At 43.1% G+C, this 20,012-nt stretch overlaps 1 protein-coding gene across 1 annotated transcript in view; it reads right to left on the bottom strand.

Annotated features, from left to right (window-relative positions):
• The window catches only part of slc4a3 (solute carrier family 4 member 3), a 44,966-nt gene extending 35,354 nt beyond the window's left edge, over positions 1–9,612 (bottom strand). The window contains exons 1-3 of the mRNA XM_030111605.1: positions 9,525–9,612; positions 964–1,138; positions 81–331 (exon numbers count right to left, since the gene is read on the bottom strand). Coding sequence (XP_029967465.1) covers positions 81–331; positions 964–1,138; positions 9,525–9,578 — 480 coding nt within the window. The 5' untranslated portion in view covers positions 9,579–9,612. The remainder of the gene's footprint in view (positions 1–80; positions 332–963; positions 1,139–9,524) is intronic.
• Positions 9,613–20,012: the final 10,400 nt, after the last annotated feature.

The following is a 20,012-nucleotide window of genomic DNA, read 5'->3' as shown; positions in this document are numbered from 1 at the left end:
AGGTTAAATCTGGAAAAACTAAAAAATGCAAAATATATAAACGGTAGCAATGACACCGTGGCTCTTCAGCCGTATATTACCTGTGGTTGGAGGTCGGGGGTCTCGGTGGGCGTGGCCGCCACCCCCGCCGCCTCCGCCTCAGACTCCGCCTCCTCCTCGTCTACCTCCTGGATGGTGGGCGTGACGTCCGAGGGCGGCAGCGAGGTCTTTTTTTTCTTCCGCTTCTTCCTGCGCCGCCGCTCGGCGCTGTGCGCCCTCTTGCGCAGGCGCTGCGGCGCGGGCAGGTGGGTGGACAGCGGGTGGTGCGTGTGGTGGAATGTGTGCCGGTGATCTGTGGTTTTAGAAAGTTTAGAATTACGACTGGCGTTACTGACTTCCGCCACAACGCAAGACAAAGTGGGACTGAACCATATTACATGGTGCATGTGACGTGCTTTCTCTACACCTAAATACCCTTTCAAACATTCGAAAGACGCTACATAAACAAAGGTTTAGAGTCTAATTAGCCTGCAATGAAGGAGAGACACTCTGCTTAACAAACATGAAAAGAAAGCAGCTCAGGCTAATCTCGGCCTCCATTATCTCCTGTCGGTGTGCTAATCTCTGCAACACTAATCCACCCGATCGCACCTTCCTGATATGGAGGCCTGCTGGAAATCTGATCTCTTAATGGAAATACAATAAACAAGGTCAGGATCATTAACACGCTCGGGGACAACATTTTTTTTTTTTTTTAGATATTTTTAGTAACAGAGCTAAAGGCTAACGTAGCAGGTGGCCATGTTGATTTCTGCCTGTTAACACTGAGCTGGACCACCTGGAACCTGAACACGTTGGTTCCAGCTGTCGGAGGCGTGCGTAGCACCAACACGCTAATGCTAAATCGTAACAACAGTATTTGTGTGTGATTTGCTTAGTTCTGCATTATATTGGAGTTTGCACGAACGCTCCTCCAGGGCTTACACTCGAAGTCCTTCTCGGTGTAGTGTCGGCCCATCCGGTCTCCGCTGGCGGCGGCGGACTCGCTGATGATGTCTCCGAAGCGCTCCACAGACAGGGCTTTCTCCCACTGCGCCTCCTCCTCATCTTCCTCCTGCTCCTCTGCAGATCCCTCCTCGTCTTCCTCCTCCACCTTCACCTGGAGAGAGAGTCCATCGCTTCCGTTATCATGAAAGACGAGAGGAGTCAAGAAGTCGAGGGCGACCGTGTGAGGTACAGAAATTGTTGATATCGCCATATTTACACAATCAAGATAGGATTCCAGCTGAAGATGAACAGTTCTGGTCCTGATTATAAAACCCAGGAACTTCTATAAACTCTATGATTAAACATGATTGCTCAATCAAGGTTTCTTTCATGATCGTAGTGTGACTCAGATAGTAGAAAATACATAATTTTTAGAGCATATTCACTGTAAATGATGCTGAAATTGGATGAATATGGAACAAATGAGGAGTTTTTCATTCACTGCTGCACTGTATATGTTGTTCCCAATGGTGAGAGTTTTTTAAATGTTCCTGTCTGATTAGAGTCAGCGCGCGGCGGCTGTACAACCTCCGTTCCGTGTAGCGCCAACATGAAATCAATACAACAAAGTGCCAAGCAGCTAAGAACTAATGCACGAGACGTCCCCCGGAGACAGCCAGCGCCGGTGGGAGTGTCCCGCCTCGGCCGCTCGCCGCTCCTGACTGGTGGAAGCGCCGGGACGGGCCGCTTCAGATTGGCGCTGGCACGGCGAGCGCTGTGGCCGCCGCTCAGCGGTCTCAGATTTCCCCGTGCCAGGGCTCCATTACTCCCTAATCACCAGTGGGACGAAGGGAGGGGATGCTTTTAATGATCGGAGCTACCTATCCACACCGCTCCGAGATGGACGGTGGCTTTTAAAGCAAACAGGAGGCGATAAAAGGATTCCACCTGGCTCAGTTCGGCTCATTATATCCAAGGCGCTGCGTGTCTCCTAAAACCAAACCAATTTCCCCAAACTTATTATTCAGATCATCAGAATTTTATGGTCCTGGTGAAATGCGGCGGGGAGCAATGCTCTGCTTATTGCGCAGAAGGGACTTCTTCCCAAACCTGGTTGGGCTTCGATCGAGGTCTCCTGCCACAGATGACTCTTTCATGTCAGCTTTGAAGTCGGTCAGGGTGGGGGGACACAGGAGGGGGGCCACCCCGGCCCAGGTGGCGCAGGCCGGCAGACAATGGCGAAACAGTGACTCAGAGCCATCCAGGCACCGCTGGAGAGCTGAGACATTACGCTTCAGCTGAGCATGAGAGAAACCATGGAAAAGGCATTTTCTTCAAGTCTTGACATTTTAAGAACAGACTCCTAATATTACACACACAGCAGTAAGCAGCTTAAGATGACAGTGACCTGCTGGAGTCCACAGAGAGAGACTCTGAGAGAATATGTGGACAGGGTTGAGTCATGAGGGGAAATTGAACTAGATCTATCTGACACTCGTCCTGATACTTCGATTTTTATTTATAATACAATTAATATTACTACTATTAGTATTAGTGCTACTGTGTGATGTCCATGTGTCCTTGAGCAAAGCACTGAACCCCAAACAGCTCTGGGTGGACAGACTGAGTGTGTCTGTGACTGTGTGTGTGTGTGTGTGTGTGTGTGTGAATGAGTGAATGTGACTAACTGCTGAATCAGTGGGAAAAAAAAATCAAATCCACTGACCCGAGTCCAGACAGGAAATGCTCTCTCTGCTAAACCGGGTCTGTCAAAACATTTCAGTCCAGCCAAACACTGGGATTACTGCATTTTTCACTGGTCCGCTCCAGATTCTAGAGAGGCTCCCATGATGGACTAATGAGTAAATTATTTTACATTTTGTTAACCTCAGGGATCCTCAACGCCCTCGAGGGGTTTCCGGATCCTACGCTGTGCAGCTGTGGCGCTTCATGAACAACCAGAGAAAATCGTCACACAGATGAGCGACGCTTTATTCTCTTGTATGGAAGTTCTGCGTGACTTTAATCCCGTCGTTCTGCACGTGGTCGCCCATCGCGATGACGCAATATTCCAAGATAGTGGCTCGCGGGTGGTGGCTTGACTCGTATGGAGACGATTTATTTAATGGGAGCTTCAGAAAAAAATGAATACAGTGAAAAGAGCGGATGAACGGGCGCTTAACAACACAGACATCTTCAGGGCTGTAGCATCGAAGTTGATCGAGAAAGAAAGAGAGAAACATCGCCGCCAAAATTCATTGTTTACCGCCAGGAGATGGAAGTACGTCACGGCTGCCCTGTCCAATCAGAACTCTTCGCAGCCCCCGGCATTAAAGAGGATTTATTCCTTCATTTTTCCCATGTAAACAAGAAGCTCGTGAGTATAATTCAGAATTACTTAGTTCAGAATAAACCAATTCCGAATTAAAAACACCCTGTGACCACACTCCATTTAGTGCTATAAAAATAACATTGAACGGAATTAAATCACACAGCATACAGTATATTATTTAGAGTAGATAAAGGCCAAAGACGACTGCTATGTTACAAAGTAAATGATTCCAGATATGCATTCTACTGTTTAGATTACTGTGGGGAAAAAGAAGCAAAACATTAACTCAGTCTTCATCTTGCAAAAGAGAGCTGTGAGAGTAACAAAAGACAGCACTGACATCCAGCAAGACCATCACTCCTGCAGCTAATATTGAACATTTTTATAGTTTAGTGGATCTCATAATCTTGCCAGCACTCTCTCGAGCTCATAAAAGAGAATATACAGACAGAAAAAGACAAAAGTAAAATGAGTTTGATGATGGAACAAGTGACAAAAGACATTCAAATAGAAAATAACTCATCTAAAAATAAAAGTATATTATCCATATCTTATCACTTAATGGCTAACTACGGAATTATACTACGATGGTAGTGATTGTGTGTCTGCGTGTTTATACAGTCTGATTATGCTTTATGTTAAAAGAAGCACATCACATTTTCAATGTATGTAAAAAAACAAAAAACAGAAGAAACAAAAATAAGATTCTTTCTGTACACGAGATTGATTCATTAGTTTGAACTTGAACTTACAGAAACGATTGAAGCGGCCCGATCAGCTGAGCCGAGCCACACCTCAGCTCAAAACGTGCAGTTTAACCTTTTCTGATCACCTGCCCGGCTCCTAATACAGCATCAATATTTCATACGTGGTGGAATGGCGAGCGAGGGAGACGCAGTAAATTATGCATGAGCTGCTGACTACTATTCAGGAGAGCATATGCTTGTCTGTTCCTCTCTTTTGTGAAGATCAAGTGTTTTCACATGAGTGAGGACTTCCGAAGTGAAGGTCATCTGGGTCGCATGCCATCACTGCAGGTCTCCGTTTACAGAGCAGGTTTGGATTACAGCAGTTTTTGCTGCTCAGATTAGGATTAACTTCATGTTTAAGTAACCTAAAATTGGAAAACAGAAAACATCCATTGCATTTTGGGTTCGTTTTCAGACCACTCCCCGCTGCCCTCATGTCGCGGCTGGAAGACGTCCCAGACAAATTCCCAACAAATGTCATCCAACATAAATATCATCTTCACTGTTTTGTTTGTCTTGTCAGTTCGTGTTTACAAGGAAATACTTTAAAATGTTTGTGATGTCAGCCAAATATGGTCCCGTTTTTGAAACGTCTTGTTGACAGTGTCCTTTCTGCTCTGATCTCGTTTTATTGACTTGACCTTGCTGACAGATTGAAATCGATGGAAGAAGGTCGAGCAAACTGAGTTTGTGTTGGGAAAAAAGCTACAAGAAAAATATTTTTGAGGAAAAACTCTGGTAAAACAACACCATGTATTAAAACTGTGTCTTCAAAATACTTCATACAATATTAATCAGTGTGAAAACCCGGGACCGAGTCAAGACCAGGACCAGAGCATCACAAAACAAGACCAAGACCAGGACCAAGACCGCTATCAAGCTCTACAACTACTTCACAGTGAGCATCAGGAATACTGTGTGAAAAATCCTCATCTCATTTGACTCGTGATGTTTTCCATCATTGATCACCAGTGAGCAAGAAGCCCAGTCTGTTTGCATTAGCATACAGTAAAAGTGCTGGACTTCGCCTCTCTGGATTTTCACTAATCTAAATAAATTAGCACCCTAGCCTTCTTAACATGTGCTCATATTAGTCTCGTTCAACTATTTAGGATGAAAATACTCAATATTTTTCCAGAAGGAAACAACTGCAAAGTACCAAAGATACTACTGTTACCATTAGGAACTCAGATTTAATTGTCCAGCACAGTGGTCGCCAAACTTCTTTTGGCACCACAGACCAGTTTCAAGCAGCATAATTTATCCTCAGACCAGCCGGACGTTGAATAGAAATGCTGTAGCAAGGGATGAACGACATATTAAAAAAAAAAAAAGAAAGAAAGAAAGAAAAGACTGATGAACATAAGAGAAGAAAATTAGTGCTGGCGGAAGTGAAACGTTTTTCAAAAATAAAACTCAATGCGGATTCAGAAATTTAAATGTACTCTTTCAAAATAAGGCTTTTCAACCTCTCCTGGTTGCCAGAATTGATTTTAAATATATGGAACATTTTAAAGTTTAAGGTGTATTTAATGTCTGTTTCTCATTACATATCTAAGGAAAAGAGGCTTTAGCTTTTACAATGAGCAATGAGTAAAAACAAGGCAAATCAGGAAAACATTTGCCTGCACATCTTGTAAAAAAAAAAAAAAATGCAAATACACAATCCAATGCAGAGGAATGTCTTACATGCATATTGAGTCATATGCATGCAAAATGTATTATTGTGCAATAAAACACCATCTCATGGCATCAGGAATGCCAGGCTGATCGCAGACATTTGAATAAGTATCATTATGTCTCACGAGCAAAAGCCTCCGTGCACGCTATGTGAGGTTTTTAGTTTTTTCGGATTTCAGTTCCAGGACTGGATCCACGACCATCACCAGTCCCACTGCTCTGACCTTAAATATGCTCTGAATCAGCTGCAGGAGGGGAGGATGCAGAGGGGACGGTTCTGTCTGTGCAGATCCAGCCTGTTGTTTTGAATCACATGAGGCTCGCAATATGCCGGATGACACAGTTCCCACTGCGCACGGTGACACATCACCTACTCAGCTGGCAGAGTCGCCTCTGCCGGAGAACACAGGCTAATCCGTATCGCTGGAGGAGGAGCTGGAGAGTCCTGATAGGAGGGACATGAGACCCGGGTCTGACTCATCTACGAGCCTGCTGAGGAAAACATTCAGGGCGTTTTTAATTTCTGAGCGATGCTCGAGGAAAACTCCAGACATGGTCACAGTAAACGTTCCAAACAGCTGGTTCAATACGTGACCTGCTGTTTGTTTGGTTAATTCATCGTTTAATTCTGACCTTGAAGGGATCATGAGGCTGGAGAACAAAACTAGCAGTTTTCCAGAATCCTTAGAAAGTTCTTTTTTTCAGTAAAATCCTGATGTTTGCATAACTGCAATGTAGGGAACTCGACTGATTTAAACAAATCAATTAGCCTTCTTTAAAAACTCAATATGTTTGACTGTTTTTGACCTGAGGAACGAGTCCAGACTAAATCACTACAGATGAGTCACTGACTCATGCAGAGTTCCAGTATTACTCAGTTTTCGGCATTTCGCTTTTTTTTTTCTTTTTTTTTTTTTGCATTCACGGCAATGTATGACACTCGTGGATGTTGCTAATAAAATGGGGAAAATGTAACAATAATGTGATAATAGTCGATATTTTATCAACTTTGGAGTGTGAGCCTGTTAAACCCTCAGTCCCAATTTAATTGGGTATTTTTGTCCTGAAGTTCAGCAGATTATCTGTACCCTGTGTAGAGGAAGTGTAGAAAGATTCACGACGAAAGCAGAGAGGGCTCAAACACACTAGATTTCATGGAGAAGATAAGAAGAATGAACCAAACTAGAAAACTCTTCATTGTATTAACTTTCTGCTGTTTAAGCAATTCTTATTATCCTGAACCGAGATCATGATTAAGGCAATCTGCATGATTGTGATGCAGTGTGGTCGATTCACTGTTTTTTCTTCTTTTCCCTTCTAATCTGAGAGGAATGAACTTCAGCTCCGTCAGAACACGAAACTCCAAACCGCCTTGGGAAAGGAGGGAAAGCGGCGCTTTGTTTCTGACGTTCATGATATACACGGCGTTCGAAAGAGCAGCGTCCGCCTGAGGCCACAGGGCATCTACAGCCGGCCGCTTCCCTCCAGATCCTGGATCCAGCTGGAGAAACACCCGGCTGAAGAAGCAGGAAGCTGTTTTCACCTCTTTCCAGGCCACGTGGCACGGCGTTAAAAGGAATTCTGCATGAGAACCGGTTTACCGCCGAGTTGTTGAAAAAAGGACTCAAAAGTCTCGTTTTCTCCAAACTATTTCTCCATCTGAGAACGAGACATGCTGTAGCCGTACGCACCATGCTCCATATTTCGCTCTCTGTTCCAGGAGTTTTCTGGTTTTGCAAGTCAAACAAATCCACATTTGCATCCATACAACATTCAAAGTGCCTCGCTCAGTCTGACCTTTCACTCCTGCAATCCCACTGAGAAGCATGACCAGGAAGTAAAAAGGACTTAAAGTAGCATTTTTATATTTACACAAGCTAGTAACACACTCGGCTTGCTTTTACAGTTTTTTTATGTCCCATTGCACTTCTGGCTGTTTTTGACAATCATTAGCTAAATTAGCTATTTCAAAACTAGGTGAAATAGCTGGAGTGGCTTAAAACACATCTCAGATTAAACATTTTATTCTTGATTCCACATTCATGTTTCTATATGGAACTTTTTCTGAATTAACTTTATGATTTCAGGTCAACTTGTCCATCAGCAATTCTCTAATAATGTAAAAGAAAAACTGATTTGGGAAAATGCATTACTTATGAGGTGAAAAAAATGCAAAAAACTTGTAGTAGATACTGCATGTTTTCATTGGAATGTTTTACTGCTCTGTATTTGGTTATTTGTGTTCAATTCTTGAGGCTTTCTAATGTGTTCAGCTAAAACTTTAAAGGGGCTGAATCATGCAAAATTCACTTTTTGTATGTTTTAACCTTGTTATATGGCTATGTACTCACCTAAAACACCCCCAAAGCGTTTTTTTTCCTTCGTGCCTGCATGTTTGAGCTTTCCTCCTTGTTGTGCTGCTCAGAGAGGCAGCCCCTCCCGCACCCGTGAAAACGCTCTGTTTTCCCACGTTCACGTCACACGGAGAAGATGGCTCCCCTGAGCTCCCCTCCCGCAGGCCCTCGGCAATCAGCGTTGCCGCTTTTTTCTAACTCTGATTACGGAGATAAACTTAAACCGTCGTCTGAAAGCAACAGTCAAGCAAGAGCAAGAGTCTGAAGGGTCTGAAGGGTCTGCGCTTGGTGAGTTTCTCACAGGAAAAGATGTTTTTGCGTGTATTTCCGTGTAGAGAAGCTAGAGCTAAAGAGCTAAAGCTAACCCTTAGAGACGCTGATTGGTTGAAGTACGCTGTCAGTCAAAGTCCACAGGGGGAGAGGCGGGATTTTCAGTGAAACAGAGCGTTTTCTCTTCCGGGTTTCAGAATTAGCCCCAGAAAATCTTTTATTTCACACAAAATTACTTTTCCTTTGCGCCAAAAATAAACTGTTACCATGTTAATGCCATTTCTAGGGTTTGGACTAGCTAAAAAAGCATGATACAGCCCCTTTAAGTATATTTGCTTAGTATAGATCAGAGCAACCAGCAGCTCTGGAGACACGTGGCTCCTCAGCCCGACTGCAGCGGCTCCATGAAGCTTGCAATAAGTTATTTCTAAATTAACTTTTTGTTCTAATTTTTGTTTTATTTGCATTTTAAACTGCTAATTAAGGCAACAGAGCTAAAACAACCTGGATAGTTGGAATTGTTAAATATGTGGAAAACAATAGGTTCAAAAAATTTTAAGAAAATACAAGACAAAAGAAAAAGGAAACAAATAAGAAAAAATGTACAATAATTTTAAAAAAAGAAAAACAGAATAGAGGAAAGGAAAAAAGAAAACTGAAAAATAATTAAAAGTTAAAAAATCAAGAAAGAATGTGGGTAAAAGGAAAAACAACGCTAGTGTAGGTCAAATTTCTACAACAGAAGAACACATCGGTTGTAAACAGATTAAAAGATAAAATGAGGAAATCCATGCAAAAAATAAGAAAAATCTTTAAAAATGGCCAAAAACTCCAAAAATTTAATAAAATATATTTAAATTGTACCAATGACTCTTCATGAATGTAACCTTAGTTGTTGTAGGTATAGCTTTTTTTTTTTCATTTAGAATCATTTGCATGTTTTTTCAGGAGGACGAGACTCACACACACCAGCAGAGCCCTGGTCCCCCTCACACCCCTGCTGCTCCACGTCTCCTCAACACTCCAATAACTGGGAGAAATCTTTGCTCTAGATGTTTCTCATCAAACTGAAAGTCCCTGGTTTTCACATAAGATCATGTTGTTTGCTGCTCAGTAGGAGGTTCACCCTCCTGCTGGCTCAAAGGCATGGGGAAGAAATCCAGGAGTTCCTACCTGCTGTAGATTGATCAACACATCTATGTCAGGAACATGGCCTCCTGTAGCCATGAGGCCCGGCGAGCAGCCACTGGGTCAATCAATAGATCTTTGAGGGTGCAATGGCAGCAAACGGGGGGGGGGGTGATGAGCTGTTCCGGGTGGTTCAAGCAGACCGGGGAGGGGGGGCCAGGCGAGACGTCAGATGTGGCCGTGAGGTCGGGGGGCAAGCAGAAGAGGGGAGGAGGGCGAGGTGGGGCGCAAAGCAGCGGGAACCTGCAGGAGGACGGGGATCAGCCCTTCTCTTTCACGGCCGGGGATCCAGGAAGCCTTCGGGGTGGCATAACCTGCAGGAGACACAGAGTTTATAGTCACACGGCAGCTATCGCTCACACCACTGACCATCCAGTGATGCTCATCAAGACTCTGCTAGTGTTCGGTGTTCACACGGCAACGTTTTGAAAACAAAGCCCATTCACATGGAAACTGCAGAAACGCTGAGACTGAGGTACGCAGCGCGCTGGGAGACGAGGCAGTGCGTCTCCCTCACCTGCTTCTTCCAATCATTAAATTATCCTATAGTGGTGCGCCTCCCCTCCTCCTGTGTGTATTTAAACCCTGTTTTGTCTCCCTTGTTGCCAGATGGTCGTGCTTCTTGCCATCGTCCTGTCTCTGCATGTTCTCACTGTGTTCTGCGCTCTCGTGCTTCTGACTCTGCTTGCTGTTCTCACTTTGCCTTTGTCTCACCCTCATTGGATTTGTTCACCTGTGTGGAGATTAATAAATGCTCTGAAACAAAAAGAATATGCACTGGGAGGCATGAGCTGAGGAATTTTTCCTTTTCTTGTTTTGGTTGATTTTCTCTTAATTTTTGTGTTTCTGACCTGTGGTCATCGCTTATAAAATAACCAAGACTGTCAGTACAAAATTTTAAACTGGTAAATCAAACAATTTTTGTGAATTAATCACAATTAATAAGAATGAAAAGTGCATGTCAACATGATACTGACATATCTACAATATAATATTTGTAACGTGAAATTCTAGATGAATGATTGAACATGAAAAAAAGGAACTTCAGTCCAGAAGGTGTGTTTGTTTTAACAAATGCATGTGCAGGTGTTTGTTCTTTTATGAGTCCAATAAGATGACGGTGGCATCCGTGCAGGTAAACAAACAACAGAAGGCACCTTGGGGCCTCTTAATTATCCTGACGATGCTCGAAGCGATCCCGCTGATGATACTGGTTTTAACGAGGAGGAGAACAGGTGGGAGCATGCTGAGGAGTTTCAGTGTCTGGTCAGAATAAGAATCCTGTACTCTGGATATTCAGGCCCATTTACATCAATTTACATTTCTATTAAACACAAATGCACAAGAGTTGCACTTACACCCTCTTCATGTTATGTGCCAGAAAGATTCATTTATCGGCTTTTTCAGGCACAAGTAGCTGGAATGCAAATGCAGTATTTGGCCGTTTTGTTTGGCTGCAGGTCCATTTCAGTGTAAAATGACACTGAAGTGGTGAGAGGAGCGTCTCTCAAAATCAATATCCAGATATCAGCAGTTCTACTGAAGCAACCAGTGAGCAGCAGCTCTCTGTTGAGGTCAGAGGTCAGAGGAACACTGGACTGGTTCAAGATGCCTGGAAAAGTAACTCAAATCTCTTGATTGCACATCATTTGTTAGCAAATCCACTGCAGCTCTCACACAAACACACAAGAAAAACAAGAGGAAATGCCAGAAAACGTCATTCCAGTAATCCTGCACTGATGCACACACATTACAGTGTTTGGACTAAACACACATTTCAATAAATCAGGTAATTAAATCAGTTGTGGTTGAAGGACGCCCAGCGTACAGTGACTCAGCTTTATCCCATTGAGTTAAGCTAGCATCACGTGAATAATCGGAGTTGAAGTGTTCCTGGGAAACGATGGAGCAGAGCTGATAAATCCCGGGTGGCCCGCCCAATCTGGCGCTGCTGACCCCCCCCCCCCCCCCCCCCCCCCCCCCCCCCCCGCACCTCCACCCCCAACCCCCCAACACAATAAGAGGTTGTACATCTGCCTCGGTTGGATTCAGCTGACTCATCCGCTCTCCCCGAGAGACATTTACATCTGGCTCATGGCTCCCATTATGCACGGCAGAACGCCGCCGAGAAGCACGACGGTTTGTCGAGGTTGTCACTTTGGACAACGAGACCAAGAGCGTCCATTTCCTGTTCATTTCAAATCAGAGTTTAGGCATTTAAAGCATTCAGATCTGCAATCCAGAAACGTCTGACGTTTCTGGATTGCAGATCTGAATGCTTTAAATTGCAGGCCGCCCATCTCCATCAGGGTCACTCTTACCTTCCATTATGTCTGAATCGCCGGGGTGTTTGTCTTTATCGGCCTCCGGCGGAGTGTGCAGTAGTCACCTTGGCCGGAGCTGACCCGGATCCCCGCCCGGCCCCACCGCCCCATGGTCCATCGCCCCTCTCGTATCGGGTGTCCGACCACCTCCCGCCCCCCACCGTCGACGGTAATCAGAGAGCGTCTGATGGCTCGCCCTTTTGAATGTGTGAAGACATTGATGGCGTTGACCCCGGGGGGGAGGCGGCCGGCAAATAACCGTTGGGGAATGCCAGCAGGTAAACAGAACCTCCGATGGCCGGACGGTCGACAATACAAACCATGGGGGTGACCCCGGACGGCGCTCGACAATAACCGGCCACATGCTGCACGACAGAAACAAGATACTGATCTGAATGCTTGACGCAAACCATCCAACCGCCAATATCAAGTACCAAGAGGGATTAAAGCGTTGATGGCCGAGCATTAAGAAACAGACAGAAATAGTGCCGTTGATGTTGATGAATTGAAACATATGACTGACTCATCATTTAACGCCGGTATTGCGTTCACGGGTGAGAGTTTCATTCACTCAAACGATCCTGTGAAGTATATCGCGCTCAACCTTGAAACCGGCTTCGTAAACAGCTTCATTCAGGGTACCTTCTGCGAAATAATGTTCTGTTTTAAGCATTGACAAAAAACCTGTTTCAAGAGCTTTGCATTAAATTTGTCGTCTCAACAGCTCAGAGGGATCCGTTCCAAGGTGGAGGACTCAGCAAGAGTACGGGTGCCTCAAGGATTAGTCAGTGAATTCAGAGGGATATACCGCAATACTGCATTCAGCTGTTTGATGTCGTGCAGTTTTCACCAAAATAGCTTTGACCTCCCGAGCAAAACAACGTCTGGAGGTGTCGTGTAGGATGAGACACCACTTGGTTGGCAGTCCTTTATTTAGATCTTACAGTAGTGACCTTTATGAGTTAGAATTGGGTTGTAAGCAGAGGATTTTTTTTTCAATTTCATGGGGTATAACATGTTGTGACCCCCATCAAATCATATATAAGCAACACACTGAAATGAACTTTTCCTTCCATAGTGGGCGAGCAACAGGAATGGGTCAAAGGCAGTATAAACATTATGATACATTTCAATTCCAAATTAAATTTACATTATAATTATAAAGCATGATAAATCGTGAAAGTCTCAAAACTGAACTGCAACAACTTATTTTTTTAATGTGTTATGTATTCATGCTCTGCAAGTCAAGATGGAGGAATAAACTGTGTTAACAACAGACTGTGATTCGTTTCATCATTTCAGTATTACCCTCTGGAAGTAGGTCAGAAAACTTCAGAAGCGCAAAATAGTAAAGTCTACAAACATATCGCAATACTCAGAGTACGCAGGTGCAGCTTCAACATATCCCCATCATGACTCCACCACTTGTACTTTGTCCACAATGTTTGAATAGAACTGGACAATGACTCCCAACCTCCACCAGTCAGGGGCCACTGAGAACAGGAGTCCAGAGCATCCCTCAAACACTCACACAGTTTAGTCTTTAAAGCTCCATCAGACAGTGAAACTGAAAGTCTGAGGTCACGCCAGAAAGTGATTCTGGTTCTGCTGATTTCTCCCTGTTAAAAGCGAGTTTCTCTTTTCCTCTGTCACTGACGCTTGCTGGTGTGGAAGAAGGGAAATGGTTCATCCACTAGTACACTCATATTGCATCTATTTGCTGCTTTTTTTTCTTCATACTGCTGTTAAATAACTGTAACATAGCTCATGCACAACCAGTGTAACTATGCCAACATGTATTTGAGATGAAATGCAATCCTTTCCTGCCTAAATAGAAACAAAACCAACATGTGGCCGACTGTAGACGGCGATAAGATGTAATGCTTTCAGCATGGTTAACGTTTAATAGCTTCTGGGTTTTTGATTGCAAACCATTTGCTTCATGAGTCTCTGGGTGCAGAATTTACAGCCTGGTGTGACGAAGAAGAGACACCAGGATGTTAGTGTTGTTCTTTCTCAGCAGCCTGGTGTTTGTTGCACAGCGTTTAATAAAGATAACAGCAGTGGGTGACTGGAGTCTAATGCTTTGCTGCAGCACTTTATAAATTAGGCAACAGATGCCAAGCTCAGATTTGTGCCCTGTGGCCTTCAAAAAGCTGCAAAGATTCAATCAACAGAATCTGAAAGCAGGTATGAGTCCTATTGTGTATGATATTTAGGAGCGTAGCTATTGATTTTCAGCTTTACTGACATTATGGTTGCGAGCCAGTATACTGATGTATCTGCTGCTTGAAAGGCTTTCCTCAGTCCCTCCAGGATCTGAAAATGCTGTTTGGTTTTTCATGTGGTCAACAGATTTGATTTTGTTGGCATTTTTTCACATTAATTCTCTGTAATTTTAAATGTAAGACACTGAAGAATATGTGACTAATAAAACAACTTACAACAACTGTGTTAATTAGAGTTCAAGCACAGTGAATGGAAAGACCCTGTTGGATCTGAAGGAATGATTATGATTATTTCTTATGGAATCAATTGGATTTTTGCAGTTTCTTTGAACTTTTTCAAGTGCTGTTTAAGATTTCACTCAACCACCCGGCAATGTATTGGACATTAAAGTTGACCGGATTCTTTTGGCGCATGCCACTTTCTGAAGACGTCTCTGGTTATGGTTATCTTCCTCCCAAACTGGGGCCAAGAGGAGAGTTTTGTGGTCATCCAGGAGATGCGTCTGTTCAGGAAGGACTTTGTGTTCCACTAAAATATTGCGTTGAATGCAAGAACTGTTTCCCTGAATTCTGTGCAAAATGACAGCAGATAAAAGCGTTTTAATGCATGACATGTTGGTGCATCAACCATCAAGTAAATCAAACCTCTGCACAGAACAATAATAAAAACCCGGGCATCCATCAACTGCCTTTAAGAGAGACTGCAGTGCAGCAAAGTATTGAAGCCAAAACTACATCATTTTCAGCACTTCTGCCATTTCCATGTAAACAGATATTGCTGCCATCAAAGCGTTGCCGAGTAAGCACAAAACTTCTCTGCAATGAAAATGCAAAAATGATGGATTTCCACTTGAAACGCTGTCGTGTAAACGAGGCTTAAGAAAACGCCAGAGTGGAAGAAGTGGATCTGGTTGTGTATTTACTAGACTTTGTCTCCCTTTATGCTGCGTTATTCCTGGCTGTAAGCAGCAGGAGTCACACGTTATATGTAGAAATAGGGTATCTGTGACAACAGTTTATAAACTTCTGTCACTGTACATGGATGAAGGTGATAGCAAAATTTCCATCTTTACATGTAACCATCTACAGTTTCTGAACAGATCTGGTGATCGCAGTGCAGCGCCATAAAAAAAAAAAAAAAAAAACCTTGAAAAGCGTAAACCACTTCACCTGAAGCCAATAAACTGCTACGAAGAGTCTGACCTACTTAACGGGTTGGAGTCATTATTACTGCTCTGAATTATCTGGGGATTGTTAGAAAGAGTGACCGACTCTGACCAAACACTTGGGAGATTTTCTTGGCACGGGCTCAGAGACATCTTGGATGGCTTCACAGTACATGCAGGACTTCACACGCGGTGCAGATGGAGGGTGTAAGATCGCGTTTTTCACTGCGCAGCAGTAAAACACAGGCAAACGTAATGTTGCAGAGGTACTGTTTTGAAGTATATTTTTCAGGTATTTGCATCTTCAGTTGAGTGTTTTTCAGAAAACGTGCGTCGTTTGAAACCAAATTCTTAACTTTCCCCCTCTTGCATTCTGCCGGACACGCTCAATACAGCTGCAGATGAGTAACAGTGAAATATTAAGATGTAAATGTCTGCCTCTTTATGAGTCAGCGCCACACATCAGAGTTTAGTTACATACAATCAGATGACAGACTCAGTTTATAGCACTGCCTTGCTTTGCTATTTAAAGACGAAATAATGTACAGGAGTCATATTTATAGGAAACATTTATTAAAATACTAGTATTACCTCCATGTTGCGATACCCACGTTCATCACATGTTGTTGATGTGAGAGACTGAGACCTCAACAATGACCACTTCTCCCCATGTCAGACCAGATCAAGACACTCCAGACACAACAGGCTGCTATTTCTTGGTACATCGATCTATATTTAGAGACAAGCGACGCCTCTCGGTTCTACAAAGACTTTTAACTTCAGTGTTTGAACGCTGCAGCCAGAAAACACTGGAAATGGTTCAGTGGAAGCAAGTCTTTGACTCATTATGTTGATGTGTTGTGTATTCATACAGTGAGATTATAGTTAACCGAACACATTAAATGTAAAATAAAAGGTGCAGTCGATGTGGTTGAAAGAAGAAAACCCCACTGACTTCTAGCAACACGTGTCCACAATCAATCTTTTTCACTAAATAAGAGAGGCTTTTAGTGAAATGATGCCAACCGATTCTGTCTAAATCATGAAAGAGTCCAGATACCTGCTAACAGGAGAACATGAAGCCTCACAAACTGCAGCTTCCAAAGCAATCCAGCGTCGCTGAACGTTGCTAAAAGGTCAATCTGTTTAACTGTGTCTGTGCAGGAAGAATTGGCTAAAACTGCTGCAGTGATGAAGCGAAAAGGCCAATTATGCTCACGTAACTTCTGAGCTTTGAATCCTTTAACAGAAGGTTCTGTCTGGCAGTTTGCATAAAGTGATTAAGAAACGAGATAAAACCAGCTGTGGGAATGAAAAAATTACAATTAATCACGTTGCTGTAATGAATTAAATAAACTGCACAATACTTAAAATCAAACTATATTCAGTACAGCGATGTGTTCCTGATGCATGCATTCATTTAAAGCACAGGATCATTAGTTTTTAAGCCTCCATTGGCTGTAATGAAATCGTATTTTTCAAGAACGCCTAAAAAGCAGAAACTATGAAATGTTCCTAGTCGTATTTGTCTGTCTCAATTTATATGTCGTCACAGTGTGCACACGGTGATTTCTCGCGGTTTGCAGTCATTCACGTCACAAAAAGAAGGCTTTTTCTCAGATGTAGCGGGAATTAACACAGTTTGACATTTTTTCCTTAAACGTTTTTTGGGTAAAAAAAAGTAGCATGCAAATGAGGTTTCAAAAAAGTTCGGCACTTTTAAAGTAGCTTTCTACACTGTACTTTACAGCCGCATTAATCGTTGTGAACTTATTAGTTCAGATATGTTAAATGCATTCTTTGTTTACACTCTTATGCTGTAGCAGCAGTGAAGAAGGTTTAAATCACTGCAGACTGAGGATCAATCTCTCCTTCTGGTTCAGTTCAGACTGCACTGAGAAATGTCACTGCACTGTAAAACCAGATCACACTTCGTCAACATATAAACATAAGGTCCAAACACACTGACACACCACTGTTTCAGCTATGAGTAAATTTATAAACTATGAAACTGTTTTGATCAAACTATGTTCATAGACAAAGGATTCACTGACAGTGGAGTGTTTCAGAATATTTCTTTCTACTTTTAAATACTGTATGTATTTTTGAAACAACAGAACTACAAAGGGTTTTAAAATAGTGTAAGCAGGCTTCAAAAATACTAACCTTGTAATTTGAAATGTTTTGGGAAAACTAGTGTGATCGATTTTCTTAAAGTATAAAATTATTTCTAGCAGTGTTCTCAGACAATGGTTTTCAGAAGGTTTAAAGCACAGAATCATTGTGTTTTTTTTAATATTATTATTACATATATTCAATGACTCATCTACAAACTAATACAGTCAGCAGTCCGTGAAAACATCCTGAGTCGGGTTTCATACGCGATAAAACTGGATCACACTGTGTTCACAGACAGTGGTTTTCAGGGGATTTACAGAACAGAACCATTGGGTAATGTTTTAGTATTTTTTAATTAGTGGCACCAAGAAAAGGTAAAACAGGAGTATTTATAAAACCTGGTTCAACTATAAAGCGTTTTTGTGTGCATTGACAATGGGTTTTGGAAGATTTGCAGAACAAATTCATTGGATAATGTTTGAGAAAAGTACCTTATGCTTTTAATTTTATATTTTTAAGACCTGTTTAGAAGGCCCTTCAAATTAGACTGTAATCACAGGCAATCTTTTTCAGAGGATTTAAAGGATATAATCATTGACTTTTTTAGACTGGTGATTTCTAATGATTATATCAAACAAACAGTTTGAGAAGACTACTGATATATCTCTTGCATCTTCACATTGAGAAAAGGTCTTTTTATGTTTATTTGAGTATTTCTGTGTAAACAAACCAAGAGCTGGTTAAAAATAAGCCTTTTTTAAGACTTATTTTAACTAGAAAGCTCTTCAAACAGGACTGTTCACAGAATGTTTTTTTAGAAGATTTAAAGAATATAACCAGTGGCTTATTATACTTTGACAAAGCTACAAACTTACAGCTTGAGTAGTTTCAAGAGACCTTTTACTTGGTTGGTGTTATGTAAAGACCACTTTCCTTGTAATAAGCAGAAATGAAACAGTAGTTTCCATCGTGTGTGAATCTCTGCTCCTCTTCTCCTCCCTGCCTCACAACAATCGATAGCTGCACTCAATTCTGACCGTCTTTATTTATAAAACAGCCCGGCGGAGAGGAGTCGAGTTTCCTCTGAGATCAGGACCTCCTTCCAGCCAGCAGCTGCTGCTGGAAAGGAGAAATAAAACCCCTCTTTAGCACCATCACCACCTCCTCCACCACCAGGGCTGTGTGGAGAAGGAGGCGCGTGCTGAGTCATTGTTACTACTCGGCTTCCTCCATCCTGCTCGTGCTCCAACTTCAAGGCGATTTACACTCTCGTGCAGATTGCAAGATGACTTTTGTTTTTTTCTTTCCTTTTTTTTTTTTTTTTTTGAGAATACAGCTAAAGGCAGGGATCATGCCACGGGGTGGAAGGATGGGCGCGAGCCGCTCCACCTGCACACACAATGAGGAAGACGTCCAGCAGCCCTGCGCGCGTGCACCGTGCGTTTCACAGTGTTAACACATGTCAGGGGGGGTGACAGTCTGCAGCATTATACAACCTCTTTGTTGCGTAGCGGAGTAAAGAAAAAAAAAGGGAAAAAAAAGGGAAGATTGAGAAAAGAAAAAAAAAACCCAGGCGGCGTCGGCTCGTGCGTAAACTGCCCACTCAGAAGTGGCAGCGCTCGCGCGCGTCCGCGTTTCTGCTTACCTGTGATTTGTGAGAGCGATCCGAGCCGGCCGAGGAAAGAAAGGGGAGGAAAACAAGACGCTGGGAGGGGATGGAGGAGAGGGGGGAGACGCTAGGAGGAGCAGGAGGAGAGCTGCTCCATCATCCCGGAGCCCGGAGGAGAGAAGACAACACGCCGCGCGCAGCCCGCTGATCTGCCAAGGATGCTCCGCGACCACGTGACCGCGGAGGACAAACCTGCCTGTCTCAAGTCACTGCTGATGGAAGCACGAGCCAGTGTGTGTGTGTGTGTGTGTGTGTGTGTGTGTGTGTGTGTGTGTGTGTGAGGTCAGATCTCTAACAGTATACTAACACATCCCCTTTTTTAAATCAGTGTTTTCTTTGTAATGTTTACCATTTGGTTGGATTTCAGCTTCTTCCGTGCCGGTTTTGGCCCATGGGCCTTATGTTTGGCACCACTGAATGTGATAAATGTTATAATCAAGCTCTTGAAGCCTCTCATTGCACAAAAGCACACACACACACACACACACCACAATGGGATGCTGCTGGTCTGAAGTACTCGTCTGTGCTGTTCTTCTTGCACCAGAGCTCTTCAACCAGAGAGACCAGAGTTTGGTGATGGAGGATCATCAGATTCAGGGGTTTTGCAGCATCTACATCATCTAAATAGAAATCGGTTTCAGAAAGATGTTTATTTCCATCTGTGTTGGTCATTTTAGGGCATCATCAACTAAACTCAGCCTGGAATAAGTCCAGATATACAGGCATGTATTTATGTACTACTGTAGAAATACATAAATAAGCTGACTGTGGAAACATATTTCCAAGTAACAGGAGATGGAGGCTCATATTTACCCTTGATTACTGCCACTTCTTTAAAGAGGAGAGGAGAGACTCGGGGCCACCTGGTGGTGGACGCGGTGTATCACAGGTTCATGTTCCAGTCTGTGTGAGTATTACAGTGTGTTTCTCTGGGTTTTCACAGCATTGTGGACTGTCCTTTGGGCGGC

This window comes from Salarias fasciatus, chromosome 16, assembly GCF_902148845.1.
Source record: "Salarias fasciatus chromosome 16, fSalaFa1.1, whole genome shotgun sequence".
NCBI classification, from domain to species: domain Eukaryota; kingdom Metazoa; phylum Chordata; class Actinopteri; order Blenniiformes; family Blenniidae; genus Salarias; species Salarias fasciatus.
Note: the sequence above shows the minus strand (reverse complement) of the source record. Positions and strands in the feature narration are given on the sequence as shown.